We start from the raw sequence: 14,332 nt of genomic DNA on the forward strand, positions 1-14,332 counted from the left end.
ATGCGTACGATCATGTTTTTTTTGCTGTTGTTGTTCTAGCATGGGATTCATATTAATCAGGTGTCTGGTGTACACAGCAACATTCACCTCCTAATGTTCACCTTCACAAAACACCAAAGACACGCTACACGCTTACGCAAAAAGTTGCTTGTTTTTTTTGTCTGGTTTGTTGCCGTTCTGTCTTGCTGAACTATTTTACAGTCTACTTATTTATATGGCATCTGCTTCCGTAATGTTGTTTTTTTTTCTGTGTTTGTTATAATTTTTTTTCTCGCTCTCTCTCTCTCTCTCTTTCCTTTCGTGCTATTTTTATATGAAAATTTGGTTTACCATTAACAATCAAAGATGCAAACGAGCGTTCGCTTTCTTCGCGTGCAGCAAACGAATAGTCAAGAAAATTATATTGCAATTTACATGTTTTTTTTTTGCTGCTGTTCAATACCTTACCAATTTACACACAGATTTGAAACAAGTGTACTAAAATAAGGTGGATGGATAAATAAATTACACTAACTTAAACGAGGTCCAGCTGTTAAATTTGTTTTCTTTTTTTCCTGTGCTTTAATATTAACGCTGTGTTAAAAATAATCACCCCAAAAAGAGGGATGGAACGTGATGCTTCTGCTTCCCGTAATTCAAACTAAGAAAATTGCACTTTTCTCCACTGTTTTTTTTTCACCCTTTTCTGCACTAGCAAACACCACACGCTCCTCGCTGTGGTGACAATTAACGGGTGGGCATATTTGTTTTGTTTCTTTCCAGCCCTCGAAGCCGAAAATCCTTCACGATTTTGGGTGCAAGGGTGAAACGGATTAGGTCTCCTGAACCTCGTACATTGTTTTCCCCTAAGATCAAAAAACAGTGTTCGCCACCCCCTCCACGATAAACCGTTCGGTTCGCAGAGCATCCCGCGGGTAAGATTCGCTTGGCTTGGCTCGAACAGTTGAATTCACTATTTGCTTAGCGTCTAATCAATTGTAACGTACATCACTGTGCTGTTTTGTTTCGCTGTGTTTGACGCACATTCTCTAGATCCCATCGCTCAGTGCACTGGTGGGTACAATTCTTTCACTTTACTTCATCTGTGTTGCACGATCGCGTTTCTATCGCGCGGATCGTTTTTCCTAGCGCGCATGTGTGTGTTGTTTAGACCACACCACCACACGGGGGCTGTTTTATGCTGTTTTGGGGCAACATCCCGTTCCGATTGCCCGGCGATGAACATTGGTAAGTTATCAGTGTTTCAATCTTATTTACAATACTATACAAAGCCCAAGTCAACACACAATTTCTCACACAGCGTTGCACCAGTTTGTTGTTTTGTTTTTTTGCTATGGTTTCATCCTACCTTAGGGTCCGGGTGAATTAAATTCGTTTTAACTTGCGCTCATCATTCGCTTGGTTACCTTTTGTTACGCTTCCTATACACCCGATCGCACTCCGGCTCTGGGCTTTCTCTCTCGCTACAGCGAAAACCCCTGCAAAGCGCCACCGGAAGCGATTCGTCCCGACTTACCTTCTGCCGCACGCACGCAGCGTGTGTCCCCGTCCGTCGAGGTTTTAGTTCGCCGCACGCATTTCACTTACTACTTGGCTGTCTATGAAAATCATTTATAATACTGAACCGGTGAACCGATCGTGCTGATCGGTATGAGACGGCAACACATTCCACCGAGGGAATTGCGTACCAATAAATTCCTGCTCGAAGGTTTGCCGACCGTCCTGTTTTGGGGCCGGTCGCATCCTTTTGCTACTCTAAGTGGGAGTGATCGGGTTCGATCATCTTTGAACTGTCGTGTTTGTTGTCGTGTTTGTAATAACGGTTTGTTGCGCAAAATGGTTGAAGCAAAAAAAAAACCACACACAATCGAATTGTACGAATTTACTGGTGACTAGAGGCGCGCATAAGCGACGAACTTGGAAAACGGCTCGAACGAGTGCTCGGTAGGGGAGGAAACGGCTAAATGGGTGGGGGTAGTAGTCGTAAGTTAGATTTGTACTTGACTTGCGGTCGCTAAATGCAGTTGATGGGGATGAAGATGCAGCTGGCTGGCGGCCGATTCGTGATGATGGTCGTGCAGCTGATGCAGCGATCCGAGATGGTGCTGCTCGAGCAGCGAGGCCGCATTCGCTATCGACGACAGGGACGAGCTGGACGATGGCGATTGCTGCAGCTGATGGGTGGACTGCTGGTTTTGGTGCTGCTGCAGCAGTAGTTGCTGCTGCTGCTGCTGTTGTTGTTGCTGCTGTTGTTGCTGCTGCTGGTGCTGGAGGGATGGTTGGTGCTGTTGCTGGTGCTGCTGCTGAAGTTTCGGCGAGGTGCTAAACTCAAACAGATTGGTATTGAAGTTGCTGGTGCTCCATCACGTGTACTCCGAACGCCAGCTCTGTTGCGGTTAAACAAAAAGATTGGACACATTGTTATTGATTGAAAATGGTTCGGCGAATAGGTCGGCGATAAGGTACACTATAGCTTTGAGATAATAGACATGTGACACCTACCATTGAATTAAGTCCTAGATGGTACGATTGCGAATGTGGGACGACTCCTCCGCCTAACGAGCCCGCACCACCGAAACCGTTCTGTAGTCCACCGGACGTTCCGAGAGCTCCCATGCCGGTCGTATACCAGCCTCCGTGCATATGCGTGTGCGCTGGATGTAATCCTCCAGATAAATGGCCGTGTTGTCCTATCGGAGACAAATGTGAAACACAAAATTTGTGTTAGAATTCCGTACGACATTCTTCGTTTTAAAATGTTGTAAGGCATTGGAGAACATATTCTTCATGCGTGTGACTTACCCATCGATCCGGGGAAGGCTCCTGGGAAGGAGGGTTTATGATCGAGCGGCTTCATCAGGTCACCGAGATGGCCACCGAGGGGAAGACACGAGCCGGGAATTCCTTTCTTCTTCTTCGATTTGGACGACAGCTTTCGATTTCGCGTCTGGATGCCTTCCTTTTTCATCGTCAATGGTCGGTTAACCTGCGCGGGTGAAAGTAAGCAAATAGAAATAATCAACATCAAACACGCTATGTATTGTCTGTCAACTGAGTTGTCTTATTGTGGCAGAATGTTTCGTTCGGACTTCCCAACAGGCATGTTAATGTGCAAAACCAAACATCATGGTTGAATTTGACCAGCTCACATAAAGCAATGCCTTCTGCTATCTTTTGCATATCATCGTCGTAAGTATCTCTCGAGACCACCAAAGTAGACCTCAACGCAATAGCGCACACAAACGCGCGCGCGCGCGCTTGTGCACACACTGTTTGCATCATTTGTTCGCCAGCACGCGAGGCAGCGAGGCGGCGCGTTCCGGTCGATTTACGCGGATGTGCTTCCCGGATTCTACGACGGGGGCACGCGTGCTACAGCCGGCTAGGTCGCACGCGCCACACAGATGCATCTGCCAAAGCACCGCGGCCGGAGGGTTGCGTTCCGAGATGGTGCGCTAAATGCCGCGTAAACGATGATGCCTATGACTATGATATCGGGTCCCCCCCCCCCACCCGGTGGCAGTTTCTGGGAAATCTGCGCTGCTCAATCGGGTCGATTCTTTCGCTCGCAGGTTCCGGGCGGCAACATCCATCGGCGGGAATGCCTCCGAGCATCCGGAGGGGCCCATAATTAGTGCACGCTGCCCAAGGTGCGAGGGAAGATGCGACTCGGGAAGGGGGGAGGGAACAGGAGACGGAGGGATGGCGGGGATCAGATCGAAACGGGCCCTTCACCAACCATATGAAATAAATCTTGATGCAAATCAGCATTCTTGCGAATGCGTATACCCTTGCGCTGCGATCGGGCCCTGCGATCGGCCGTCGTTGGGTGAAATCGAGCGAAGTTATTAAAGCGTTAATTGGCGTTCTGCATGCTACATCTAACTTCATTACGAAAATGAGCAGTGCTGCCTATCCCTGTTTTAGTGGCGCGCAGCGCTTGGGAGTTCTTGCCGGCTTTCTCCCACAGCACTGCCGGCACTGGGACCTTTTCCCCCACTCGCTCCCACTCCCCGCACCCAGACGCGAAGGGGATAAATGGTACTGATGATTTTTCGAAGATAAATTGAATCATTAAAAATTTCTTTAATTACGAAAATCTTTACCCCGGCCGAGATTCGGTGCATTCGCCCGGTAGCCCGGGACATTGCATCGGGCAATGTCGCAGGCTTATTATCGAGTTTACACTCGGCTCGAGAATTGGTTCTCGTCTTTGCTTCTACCGGTGAATGTGCAACAAACGCTGCCCGCTCTGCAGGCCCTCGTAACGCTAGCCAGATTCACCAGATTGGTCGAACGGATAACGATCTGCAGTACCAGATCTCCGATCTCTCATCTTTCAACTGGCTACTGGCAACAGAAATGCATTTCATGTGGACCGAAATGTGCTTTAGCTCAAATTTCAGCGTTTACATGAGTACATACACGCGCGCGCACGCATCAAATTGGCAAACATTTTAGTGGTGGTTGACTTGCCGCAAGTGCAAATTTCGTGAAGGTTCTGTCGTCTCCAAAAAACAGCAAAAAACCAAAGAGAGTTTGAGTTCCGGTTAAGTATTTGATCTGAAAGACTGCACAACCCGTGGTCCCTTCGAAATCGGTTGCAGGTTTGATCTTGCACTGTGATCGTAATCTTCCATGATTCTTCATTTCCTGTCTGCCATCAATTGTCGAAGCGGATCGTTGCCGTGCCCCGAGCGGGTGCCCTCCATGGAAACCGTATATATCTGTCAATTGTCAAATTGGCTTGTGCAGAAATGTGCAATTGCGGTGGTAGCGTGGAGTGTCCCGGGCAGCAAAATTGGGTGCGGTCATGTTTGTTATGCGTGAGTTGAAGGAAGGAAATAAAAGGAAGAACGCATTCATGTACAATAAAAGATGCAGGATAAGCTCCCGTGTTGATCAGGTAGTAACTTGAACCTTAACCGTTGTCACAATGCGAAGGATCTGAAGTTTGCGAAGGGTAGGCAAACAAAGCGATCTGCAATTGAAACTATTGCAGTATTGCGTGAAACTATTCGCTTTTGCTATTTCGTTTGGCTTAGAAGCTTTTTTTTTCGCTCTTTCTCTCAGATTTCACAACGAAACTTTTGTGGTTGTAAATCGAATGAACAAGCGTATCAATTACCGCAAATTCCTAATGCTTTTGAAGTTACGGAAAAACAGGGATCTTATTTTTGCCTCGGAAATAGGTTTTAACATTTCTACCTTCCCTTTATTGACCATCTTGTATTGCATTCGTGTTTAACTTCATAATAAAAAGAAATAGAGTGATTCAACTTTTGTGTTGTGGACTTTAAATGTCAATCAGTACTATTGGAACTCTGTTTTGGAAGCCCAATCTTCACACCAGTAGCTGTTTTACTCGAGATATTCAATTGCCAACGCGCACAACTCCTAAAGGTGTCACATTCCGTGAACTTCAAGGTACCCACCGGGTAACGTCCGAGATCGCAATCGTATTTGTCATTCAAATTAAGTTACGTACGTCGTCTGAAGGATGATAATTATCGCTCTCCCTTGGGTGTGCATTATTCCTACACCGTTTTCGGTAAGCAATCCGCACCAACCACACTGCACACACGTGGGCGGCTTTACAGTTCTCCAGACCACCCAATCGGTTCATCGCACATTGACAGCTGTCAGATGGGAGTTTGATAAACGCTACCGAGCGAGCAGTAGATTTGTCTTCCTCCGCATCGCAAAACGGGGGGTGATAATTGTATCTAAATACCATCGAAATTGAAACTGACTCTCTTTTCCCGCACGTTTTCGTCCGCCGGATTACTGTACCGCGCGCCCCACGTGCCACCAAAAACCCAAGGTTCTGGTGTCGAACGTTATCAATCATGGTACCAAAGCACCATTTACGTGTAATACGTCTATAAATTGTGAACAATTGGCGAAAACCAAATGGTCTGTTTTATGGTCAGTAAAATTGCACGTAACAATATCAATTACATCACGATCGGCAGCTATCTACACCACAACGGCTGATAAGGTCTGCAAAGTAGCGGTTGCATTTCGGACACTATTGCTTTCGGAACTCGATAGCGCGCGTATTTCTCACCGACCACCGGCTTCCTTTCCAGCTTTGTGACGCGAAGGGTAATGAACGATCGGTAAAATTCCGCTTAAGCCCTTCATTTTACAACCACTAATCAGCGTTAAGTAGATTGGGGCCAGGTTTCGTGATAAGATCGGTCGAAAAGATCGCAACGTGTCACGATAATGCGAGGACGACCGCGGCTCAGTTTGTGATGGGGTTCATCCGCAAAATCCGTGGGGGTTAATTGCGGTGGCTGTGATAGAGCCGTTCACAGTATGGCGAAGTACAATGCCGATGCCAATCGGTTGCGCGGGCCAAACAGTGCACGCACTGAACGTGCCCGATGTTATCAGCGGTATGCGAGACGATAGGGAGGCGTTCCGGTCACACCGATTACGATTTCGTTTGACAACTGTCGTTTGTTTTATGATCGCTCGAGTACCAAAACTGTCACAAAACGTTGGGCAAAAGCATATTTGTCCAGGTGCTTCACGGAAACATACAAACATCTACTGAGTAATATGCCCAATTCGTTTAAATCAGTGTGAGGTTAATTTCTCCGCAAACATTCGTTTAATCAACACGAGGCCCAAAACCAGACATTCCGAACTGGATGATCTGCCGGGGGTTGTTTTTTTTAAACTCACATTAATCCAGCTACCGGAGTTGGGATGGAAGCAAGGGTGGGGAAAATGCTACTTCCTCAAATCTCACTAACATTTCATTATCCACCACCCTGTTTCACGTTCCCATTGCACCCATTCCGGGGTGTATCCATTCCGACCCCCCGCCAAATAACAACCCTGCACACACACACACACCGCTTCACAAACACATTATAATGATAATTACTATTATTATGGCCATAACAATTCATTTATGCTGCGCTAGGCACATCATGGTAATATTTCAATATCACCATGTGGCTTTTCCGCTTCTGTCTTCTCACTGAAGCACTTTTCTACCCCAAGCAAACAGGAACACACACACACAATCTTTTTATGATGAAAATGAAAAAAAAATCCCCAAGCTTTTGGACATATTTTGTCTCACCGGCCGTTTCGTTTCTTTGTCTTATCAATGGACGATTGAAACGACACCACTACAGCACATTCCATCCAACGGCTAGGGTAGTTTGTTCATGTGGTGCATTTCTTTTCTTTCGTTTCCACCTACCGTGAAACTGTGGTCCGTGGAAAGGGGTTGATTTGAGCTTGATGTAGTTTTAATTTTTTAATGCATTTGTTTTTTTTCGTTGCGTTGCCATTTTTGTTACACCGGTTTACACCGTTAACTGCGAGAGAAACTGCGCTGTTTAGTTTCTTCCTCTATCCACGCTTCAAAGATGGGTATGTCCGGAACTGTCTTTAGCGCTTGGAAAACCTTTTCTTTGCGGGGGGAGGGTTGTCTTTGGCTGTGGGCTTGAAAACCGTTCCCGTGGTAGAGTGTGTTTGTGCCGAGGCCACCCTTGACCCCTCTCGCACATGCCCATAATCCACCCTCGAAAATATATTTATACGAAAAGTCGTGTCACACGCACACATTATCATGTGGTTCCATTATCCATTCGGTGCCCTTGGGTGCGTTGGGTCGAATTTTTGCTTCGTTGCATGAAGCAACTCCCCATAAGGCCTAACCTGGTCCGGTCTGCACTCGGCCAGTTTTGCATAAATTTGAATAATCACTTTTTCATTCAATTTCATTAGTTGTGGAAGGTTTTGCAAGCGCCGTCCGTCGGTTTTTCTATCACTCATTGTTTCATCGTAAAATGTGTTATCTACTAATGTGTTTTTCACTATTACTAAATTAAAATTGTGTTGTTTAGTGCTTAGTGAATTATGAATTATTATGATCTCGTAACACTTCTGGCGTTTTACCAAATGTTTGTTATTTTGTGACAATTGTTTCACTAAAAATAGTTCAGTTATCTTTTTAAAAGTTACTTAAACCACTAAAACGCTCATTTGAAACTGCTCCTTTCAGTATCCACCCAACATGTTTCTTTCCATTTGTCGCCCCATTCTATTTGTCACACGGCGCAGCCTTGGGCACGATATAACGCACACCCAGCGCGAACCAATTTTCTCGCGGTCCATCAAGGCAACTGCATCGTTAGCGCTGGCATCTTATGTGGCGCATGGTGGCGTTTTTCCTGGTACTTCACCAGCCCACCCTGGGTCACATTGATTCGGCCGTCTTTTCAACTGTCAGTCAAAGGTTTCGCGAACTGTCGCTGACAAAAGCTGACAACCATCCGTAACCATCCTGATCGGTAATGGACGCGGTATCATTATGCTTTCGCTTTTATGCTCCAACCGGCAGCGACTGGTGAGAAGGATGGCAATTGAAGGTTGTGAATGACTTGGCTTGACAATTCTTCACTGCCCTCCGGTCCCATGTCGGACGCTCACGGACATTGGCTTTTTGACGAATTTCCGAAAGGTGCTGTACCTTTGGTGCAGGTTGTTGTCAAACCGGGTGCAACCATCGTCTTTTGCTTAGTTCGATTCATTGATCGGGGCATTGCAATGCGATTGAGGAAGAGATGGCGGAAGAAAGTCCCCGTTTTTTGTTCTTATCTTCGAACTAATTTTCTTTGCAGCATTCAACGATTTCTGTTGAAGCGTTTTAATCTTTCCCATTTTCCCCCAGAACATTTTCTTTTCTCGCCATACACACTCATGATACACCCGATCCCGCAAGTATATGGGCGATCAAAAAGGGAAGGAAGCTGATTCTACTCGAACGAGCATCGACCAGCCCTTCGTAATTCGTGCTGGTTCCGATTGGGGTTCCCGAAAAAAGAGGGTGGAACCGCAAGGCATTATAGTCTGTCCGTTCTTTAATATTCATTGTACCGAATCTGGTCCGACCAGCACAAAAATCACCCTCTCGAACGAATCAGAAGTAAATCAATCTTATCGCACTTCCCAAAACATTTACACCCTATTATCATGCGACTGGTTCGCTGAGAGGGGCTAGATGATGGCAATGACTGCAGATTGATTATCCTCTGCGCATCGCCGACCAGATTTTCGTGGTGGAAAATCACCCTGTTCCCCCGTGTGTACCTGATGTTTGGCAAGTGTCCACCACGCACCAAATCCACAATTCCCACACCCCGTCGTGGCCTATCGGTGGCATTGAAGTCGACGACACACTCCTGGCAGGACCCGGCGTACCCCGGCGAGGGTTGGTGCAGAAAAACGTGCAGTGCCAATGACACGTGCCAGAATATGAAGCGCCACAATCTTTACCCTCCTGTCGGCGGTGAGCATCTAGCTATATCGTGGCCTGCCAGGCCAGGATGAAGGGCAGATTAGAGGATGAAGTTAATTTCCTGTTCAAAGATTTGATTCCATTTTTTATCTTGCACACTGCACACATTCGTCGGTTTGATTTCAACTCCCTCGTCGATTCTCTCATTTCCTCCCCAAATAAACTATTTGCTTTCAATTAAAATAAATCTAGCCAGAAAAAAACACAGAATATATTTCGCTTTGAAAATCCGTTCAGGTTAATTCGATGTATAAAGCGATTTTTTCGAGATCCAACCAGCGCCATTTGCATATGTAGTGGCGTGCTACGTGCGAGGTCGTTAAGGTACGTGTTACGCTACCGAAGCAACACAAATCGTCCTGCCGGATATCCTTCGTAACACGCACGACGAATATTAATCGCTTCCGTGTACGATGCCATTAGCAAAAAGGGAACCGGAATTGACCGATGGATGGTAAATGTTCTTGGTAAAATCGCCGCCAGGATCTCTGCACCTCTGCAGCATCCGGGACGATAATGGGTCATTATTTCCTTTCTCTCCGTCAGCTTCTGGCGGGTAGATTTTATTGCACCGACCCACTCCCGAAGCCCCCGAAGCGCTACTTTCGGAACGGCACACCGGATAATCCACGGCGGGATGTCGTCCTCCGATCGCGGACCATCGCTGACGATCAATCTATCGATTGATTAAGTTCTTCGGTGCATTGCAATTTATTGCATCCCGCCTGTGCGTGCATTCTACCCCAGCCACGTAACAGCACACGGGTGGAAAGTCGTAACACACTGGCCGGTAGCAGTACTTACGTTGTGCAGCTTGTAGTACAGCCCGCAAGCATTGCAAACTGGTTCGCCACCCTGATTCCTTCGCCATAGGGTGGTGGTGGTCGTTTTGCAGTTGGCGCACGATGTTCCGGCACGTCGGGCGGCACTTTGAAGCGACTGAAAGCAGAAGCAATAAAAAAAATGCGAGAAAAGAAAATTAACAATCATACATCAACATTATCGATGCGGGAAAAACACTCTACAGTGTGTGCGAGTGACAGAGAGAGAGCTGTAAACGATCGCAATTATTGCGTCAGTAGTGTTTGCGATCGGTAAAGGAAGAATTGCCTACGCGAAGAGTTTTGCCTAAAATCTCGCAACGTTTGCCAATGAAACGGCATCGCTGCTGCCGACTGATGCATAATCTGACATGACATTTATGAAATTCTGGAATTTTACCACCCCGAAGCCAAAGACGCGCGCGAAACTCTTAAGCTCAGTCCCAAACCTGATCCTCGGATCCGGATCAGGTCCGGACCTAGCGCTTTCAAGGGAAGCGCATCCGAATACCCTCGGGAAAACAATTACGCTTGAAATTGATTTATTACACCCATACAGCGTTGGGCCCGTTCGCCGATCGGTAGATTGTTCAATTTTCAAAATCATATCTGGAAAACTTTGATGGTGACCGACAGCCAGGGTGTGTACACCTCCCTGAGGGGAAGCAACCCGGGACGGTACCGGGTGTCTAATTTTGTTCAATGTTTTTCCTGTTTGTTGTGCCTCGGGCGAAGTTGCGTAGTGTACAGGGCGTAGCTATGAAGCTATTCGTAATGGAGACATGGACCGTTGGGTTTTCGAGTGTAACTTGGGCGCTTTGACTGCTTCATCTTTGGGGACATTCCGACTGTTCCGCAGAAATCTACCGGTACACTGGTAGTGACAATAAATTTCACCACTCCCGAAACGCTCATCACGTTGATGTGGTGTATGAGATTAATTTTATGTGTTACTTTTACGTCTTACCGACAGACACATATTAATGTGTGTGTTTGGTTTTCTTCATTTTCCGAAATCGAAATTGTCCAAATAACGTAAATCGGTTCGTTAGTCAATCATCACATTTTTTGACAGCTAGCAAAAAATATTACAAAAAAAAAAAAAAGATGATTTATGTGTTGTTCCACCCATCACCAGCAACCGTAACATTTCAGCTTCGTTATCTACTCGAACGGAAGACATCGTTCCGCACCGTACATAACGCTTTACATAATGCAAGTTGAAGGTTTATGCATTTTTTAAGCATTAGTTTTGTGGAATCCAATCCATGCATGAATTTTATAATTGCTTTATTGATTTAAAATTACTGTTTTTTTGTTTGTTGTAAAACATTTGCCGTTTGCTTTACATCACTGACCGATGAGACCCGATCGACCGACAGTCGAAAGCTATTTATATTGCGAATGCGGGCGTTGATTTCTTCGCCACCGTTATTAATAAAACCCACGTCAACCACCGAAAAACAAACACGATGATGAGCTTTTTAAAAGCAATAGAAATGAAACTAATGTCCAAACTATCATCATGACCGTATCGCGTGTGGACAGGGTTGAGTGAGGTTAGCGATGTTGCTGTTGCTGTTATATTTAGTCGTGGTTCACGATTTGCTGAATTCATTAATATTTAGCTGTTTGTTGTTGTGTGTTTGTGTTCGTTTTTGTCGTTGTTGTTGTTGTTGCTGTTGCTATTGTTTATCTTTATCTATTGCAACAACCAGTTGATGTTTGCCGCAACGAGGAAGAAATAGTGTTCTCTAGTTTGAAGCTTCAAACACCCGGAATGATGGATTAGGCTTAACACTTTAATTGTCCGCGATTGCTTTGGCTTTGTTTTGCTGCCCGGCACGGACGCAGATAATGAACGACGTGCAACACAAGACAAATGAGGTATCGTTGCATAAATGTGTCGCACTTAATGGGATGCGGAGGGAATACATTCGTTTGTCTTAAAGGTCGTGGCAATCATTTTTTCTAAGATATGCTTTTATTTATGCTATTTTCTAAAACATTGTTCGCTCAAGTACAACATTTTCAGATAGAATTCGATGCTTTGAAAATAAAAGCGAATTGTTTCGAAAAAACAAAACCGTCAAAAATGTGTTCCCCAACCGCACCCAGTCACGCAGGAAGCTCATGCACTTTGGCTTGATTACGAAATAAATCCTATTTCCGTGACGCCACACTATTTATTCAAATGTCCTTCTCGTGCAAGGAGGTGGGGGGGGGGGGGGGGGGGGTCGGCTTTTAACCATCACGCGCGTCCATCGTCGGACCATCCCCGCGAGACGCCAACACGCGCCCAGAATTTCGGTGAACATGTCGACGGATCGAAATCGACCGAACTCCCGGAACACCCATTCCAAGGCGTCCCTGGCTATTCCGGAGCGGATTGTCGCATCATTTCCGCTCGTAACGCATTCCGATGGTAATGGCATTGTGAGTTTTCCAACATTCTTGCCAGGCTAACGTTCCCTTTTGCCCGACTATCCATGTGGAGAACAATTTTTCTAGGGGTGAAAATGAACCGGATGTTATTGACTGGTGATGGTGTTATGGTTCCATGTAAAGGGCCCCGGGGTGATTGTTCCCTTCCTACCATCCGGGGTTCCCCATCGTGGTGACATTAATTATGACCAAATTAAATGTTCGAAAGCCACGCTGGAGGGAAGGTTTCCCAATGTCAATCCAAAGGGGTGCAGGTAAAGTTGGGGAGTTTGTGTGATGTGAGTTTTAGCACGCAGTTAACCATAAACTCTGACGCGTCAACCACAACCAAGCTCACCAACACAGACGCATCGAATGGAGTAGGAAAATCGGTGTTGGAAAATCGATAAAATCCATTTTGTTTTTCCCAAACCGCCCATCCACCCCCGCACACAGAGTCCGCGTTGTGTTTCGGTGGTGGGTGGCAAAAGGGCGTTCAAACCTTTCGCTCTCCCGCTCGATTTATGTTATGCACCCACTCGCAACTCCCAACCAACCCTTATTTGCCAATGGCCGGAACGCGCGACAGACAATTGTTGTTGCACCGAAACAGCGAACTGTTCGACAAGAACAAAAGAAAAACAACCAAGAGCAGGCCGTGAAGCTGTGGTGCGAGTTCGCGCAAAAAAATGAGCGCGCCCGCAGAGAGCACGGCGAAAACATCGCGCGGTTTTCCGTGGGAAAACGGTGCGCGAGATGCGAGAGCGCGCGCGTCTTTTGTATAGATGTGCGCGGAGAGCAGCGATGAAAACCGCGAGCAATCCATTTCCACGCCTACTTTTCAATCGCACAATCGATGTTGGGCGCGAGTCGTCGCGGTGCGAGAAAGATGGCGCGATTTGCGTCCGATGACGATTGCATCGACGACTGCAGGCGGATGCAGTTTCGTTGGGTTTCGCACAATACTGGGGTTGTGTGGTTTGCTTACTGTATGAAGCAACCCCCACACACAGAAGGCATGCATTGTAGAGGGCTTTGACAACGGGCGAGCGATGGTGGCGATGTTTTGACAGCTTGTGCGTACCATGGCGAATGGCGTAACCAAGGCAACGTCAAAAACCAAACACGGCGTCCAAAGCCGGGTGGCGTCCTTTTGGGGTCGTTGTGGGTGAATAATGGATGAAGCAGAGATGGTGGATGGATGAGTGGACACGGCACGGTAAAGCGGAAGCGTTGCAGGTGGTCAATCAAGGTCCGGCACGGAATAGCAGTAGTTCATCAATTTTGTAGCTTCACCATAAAACCGGCATCCATGAGGAAAGAAGATGGATGGTGAGAGTGGGCTGCTTCGTCTGCGTACACATTTCGATGACAGTAAGCAACTATAGCCGCACACGCATGGAGGGAGCGAGAATGGGGGCCAGCTGTGCGGTAGAACGTGTAGTGGGAGCCTAGGCATGGGCCACACCAGAACCACGGTGCCTGTCAAACTGACATTAACCCAATTAAAACCATAGCCCGCTCGTGTACGTCATCGGGCTCCCGGTTCCTGAATCCATTTCACGCATGTCACTCCGGGCCCGGCCGTGACTCCTGGCCACCGGCTTTAGGAGATCCAAATCCAATCCAATTCCAATCCATCAATCCAGTAATTGTTGTTTTCGTTTGCTAACCCACCACTTGTTCCTAGTCTCTCTCTCTCTCTCTCCCTCTTTTTCTGTCTCTCCCAATCACTCGCACCTCAAATATGTACAAGCCC

The 14,332-nt window shown here is 46.7% G+C and overlaps 1 protein-coding gene across 1 annotated transcript in view; it reads right to left on the reverse strand.

Annotated features, from left to right (window-relative positions):
- Window positions 1-2,157: 2,157 nt before the first annotated feature.
- Window positions 2,158-14,332, reverse strand: part of LOC128310520 (GATA-binding factor C) — a 99,960-nt gene continuing 87,785 nt past the window's right edge. The window contains exons 5-8 of the mRNA XM_053047177.1: window positions 10,133-10,267; window positions 2,803-2,986; window positions 2,497-2,690; window positions 2,158-2,387 (exon numbers count right to left, since the gene is read on the reverse strand). Of these exons, the coding sequence (XP_052903137.1) occupies window positions 2,364-2,387; window positions 2,497-2,690; window positions 2,803-2,986; window positions 10,133-10,267 (537 nt within the window). The 3' untranslated portion in view covers window positions 2,158-2,363. The remainder of the gene's footprint in view (window positions 2,388-2,496; window positions 2,691-2,802; window positions 2,987-10,132; window positions 10,268-14,332) is intronic.

Source organism: Anopheles moucheti, chromosome 2, assembly GCF_943734755.1.
Source record: "Anopheles moucheti chromosome 2, idAnoMoucSN_F20_07, whole genome shotgun sequence".
Lineage (NCBI taxonomy): Eukaryota > Metazoa > Arthropoda > Insecta > Diptera > Culicidae > Anopheles > Anopheles moucheti.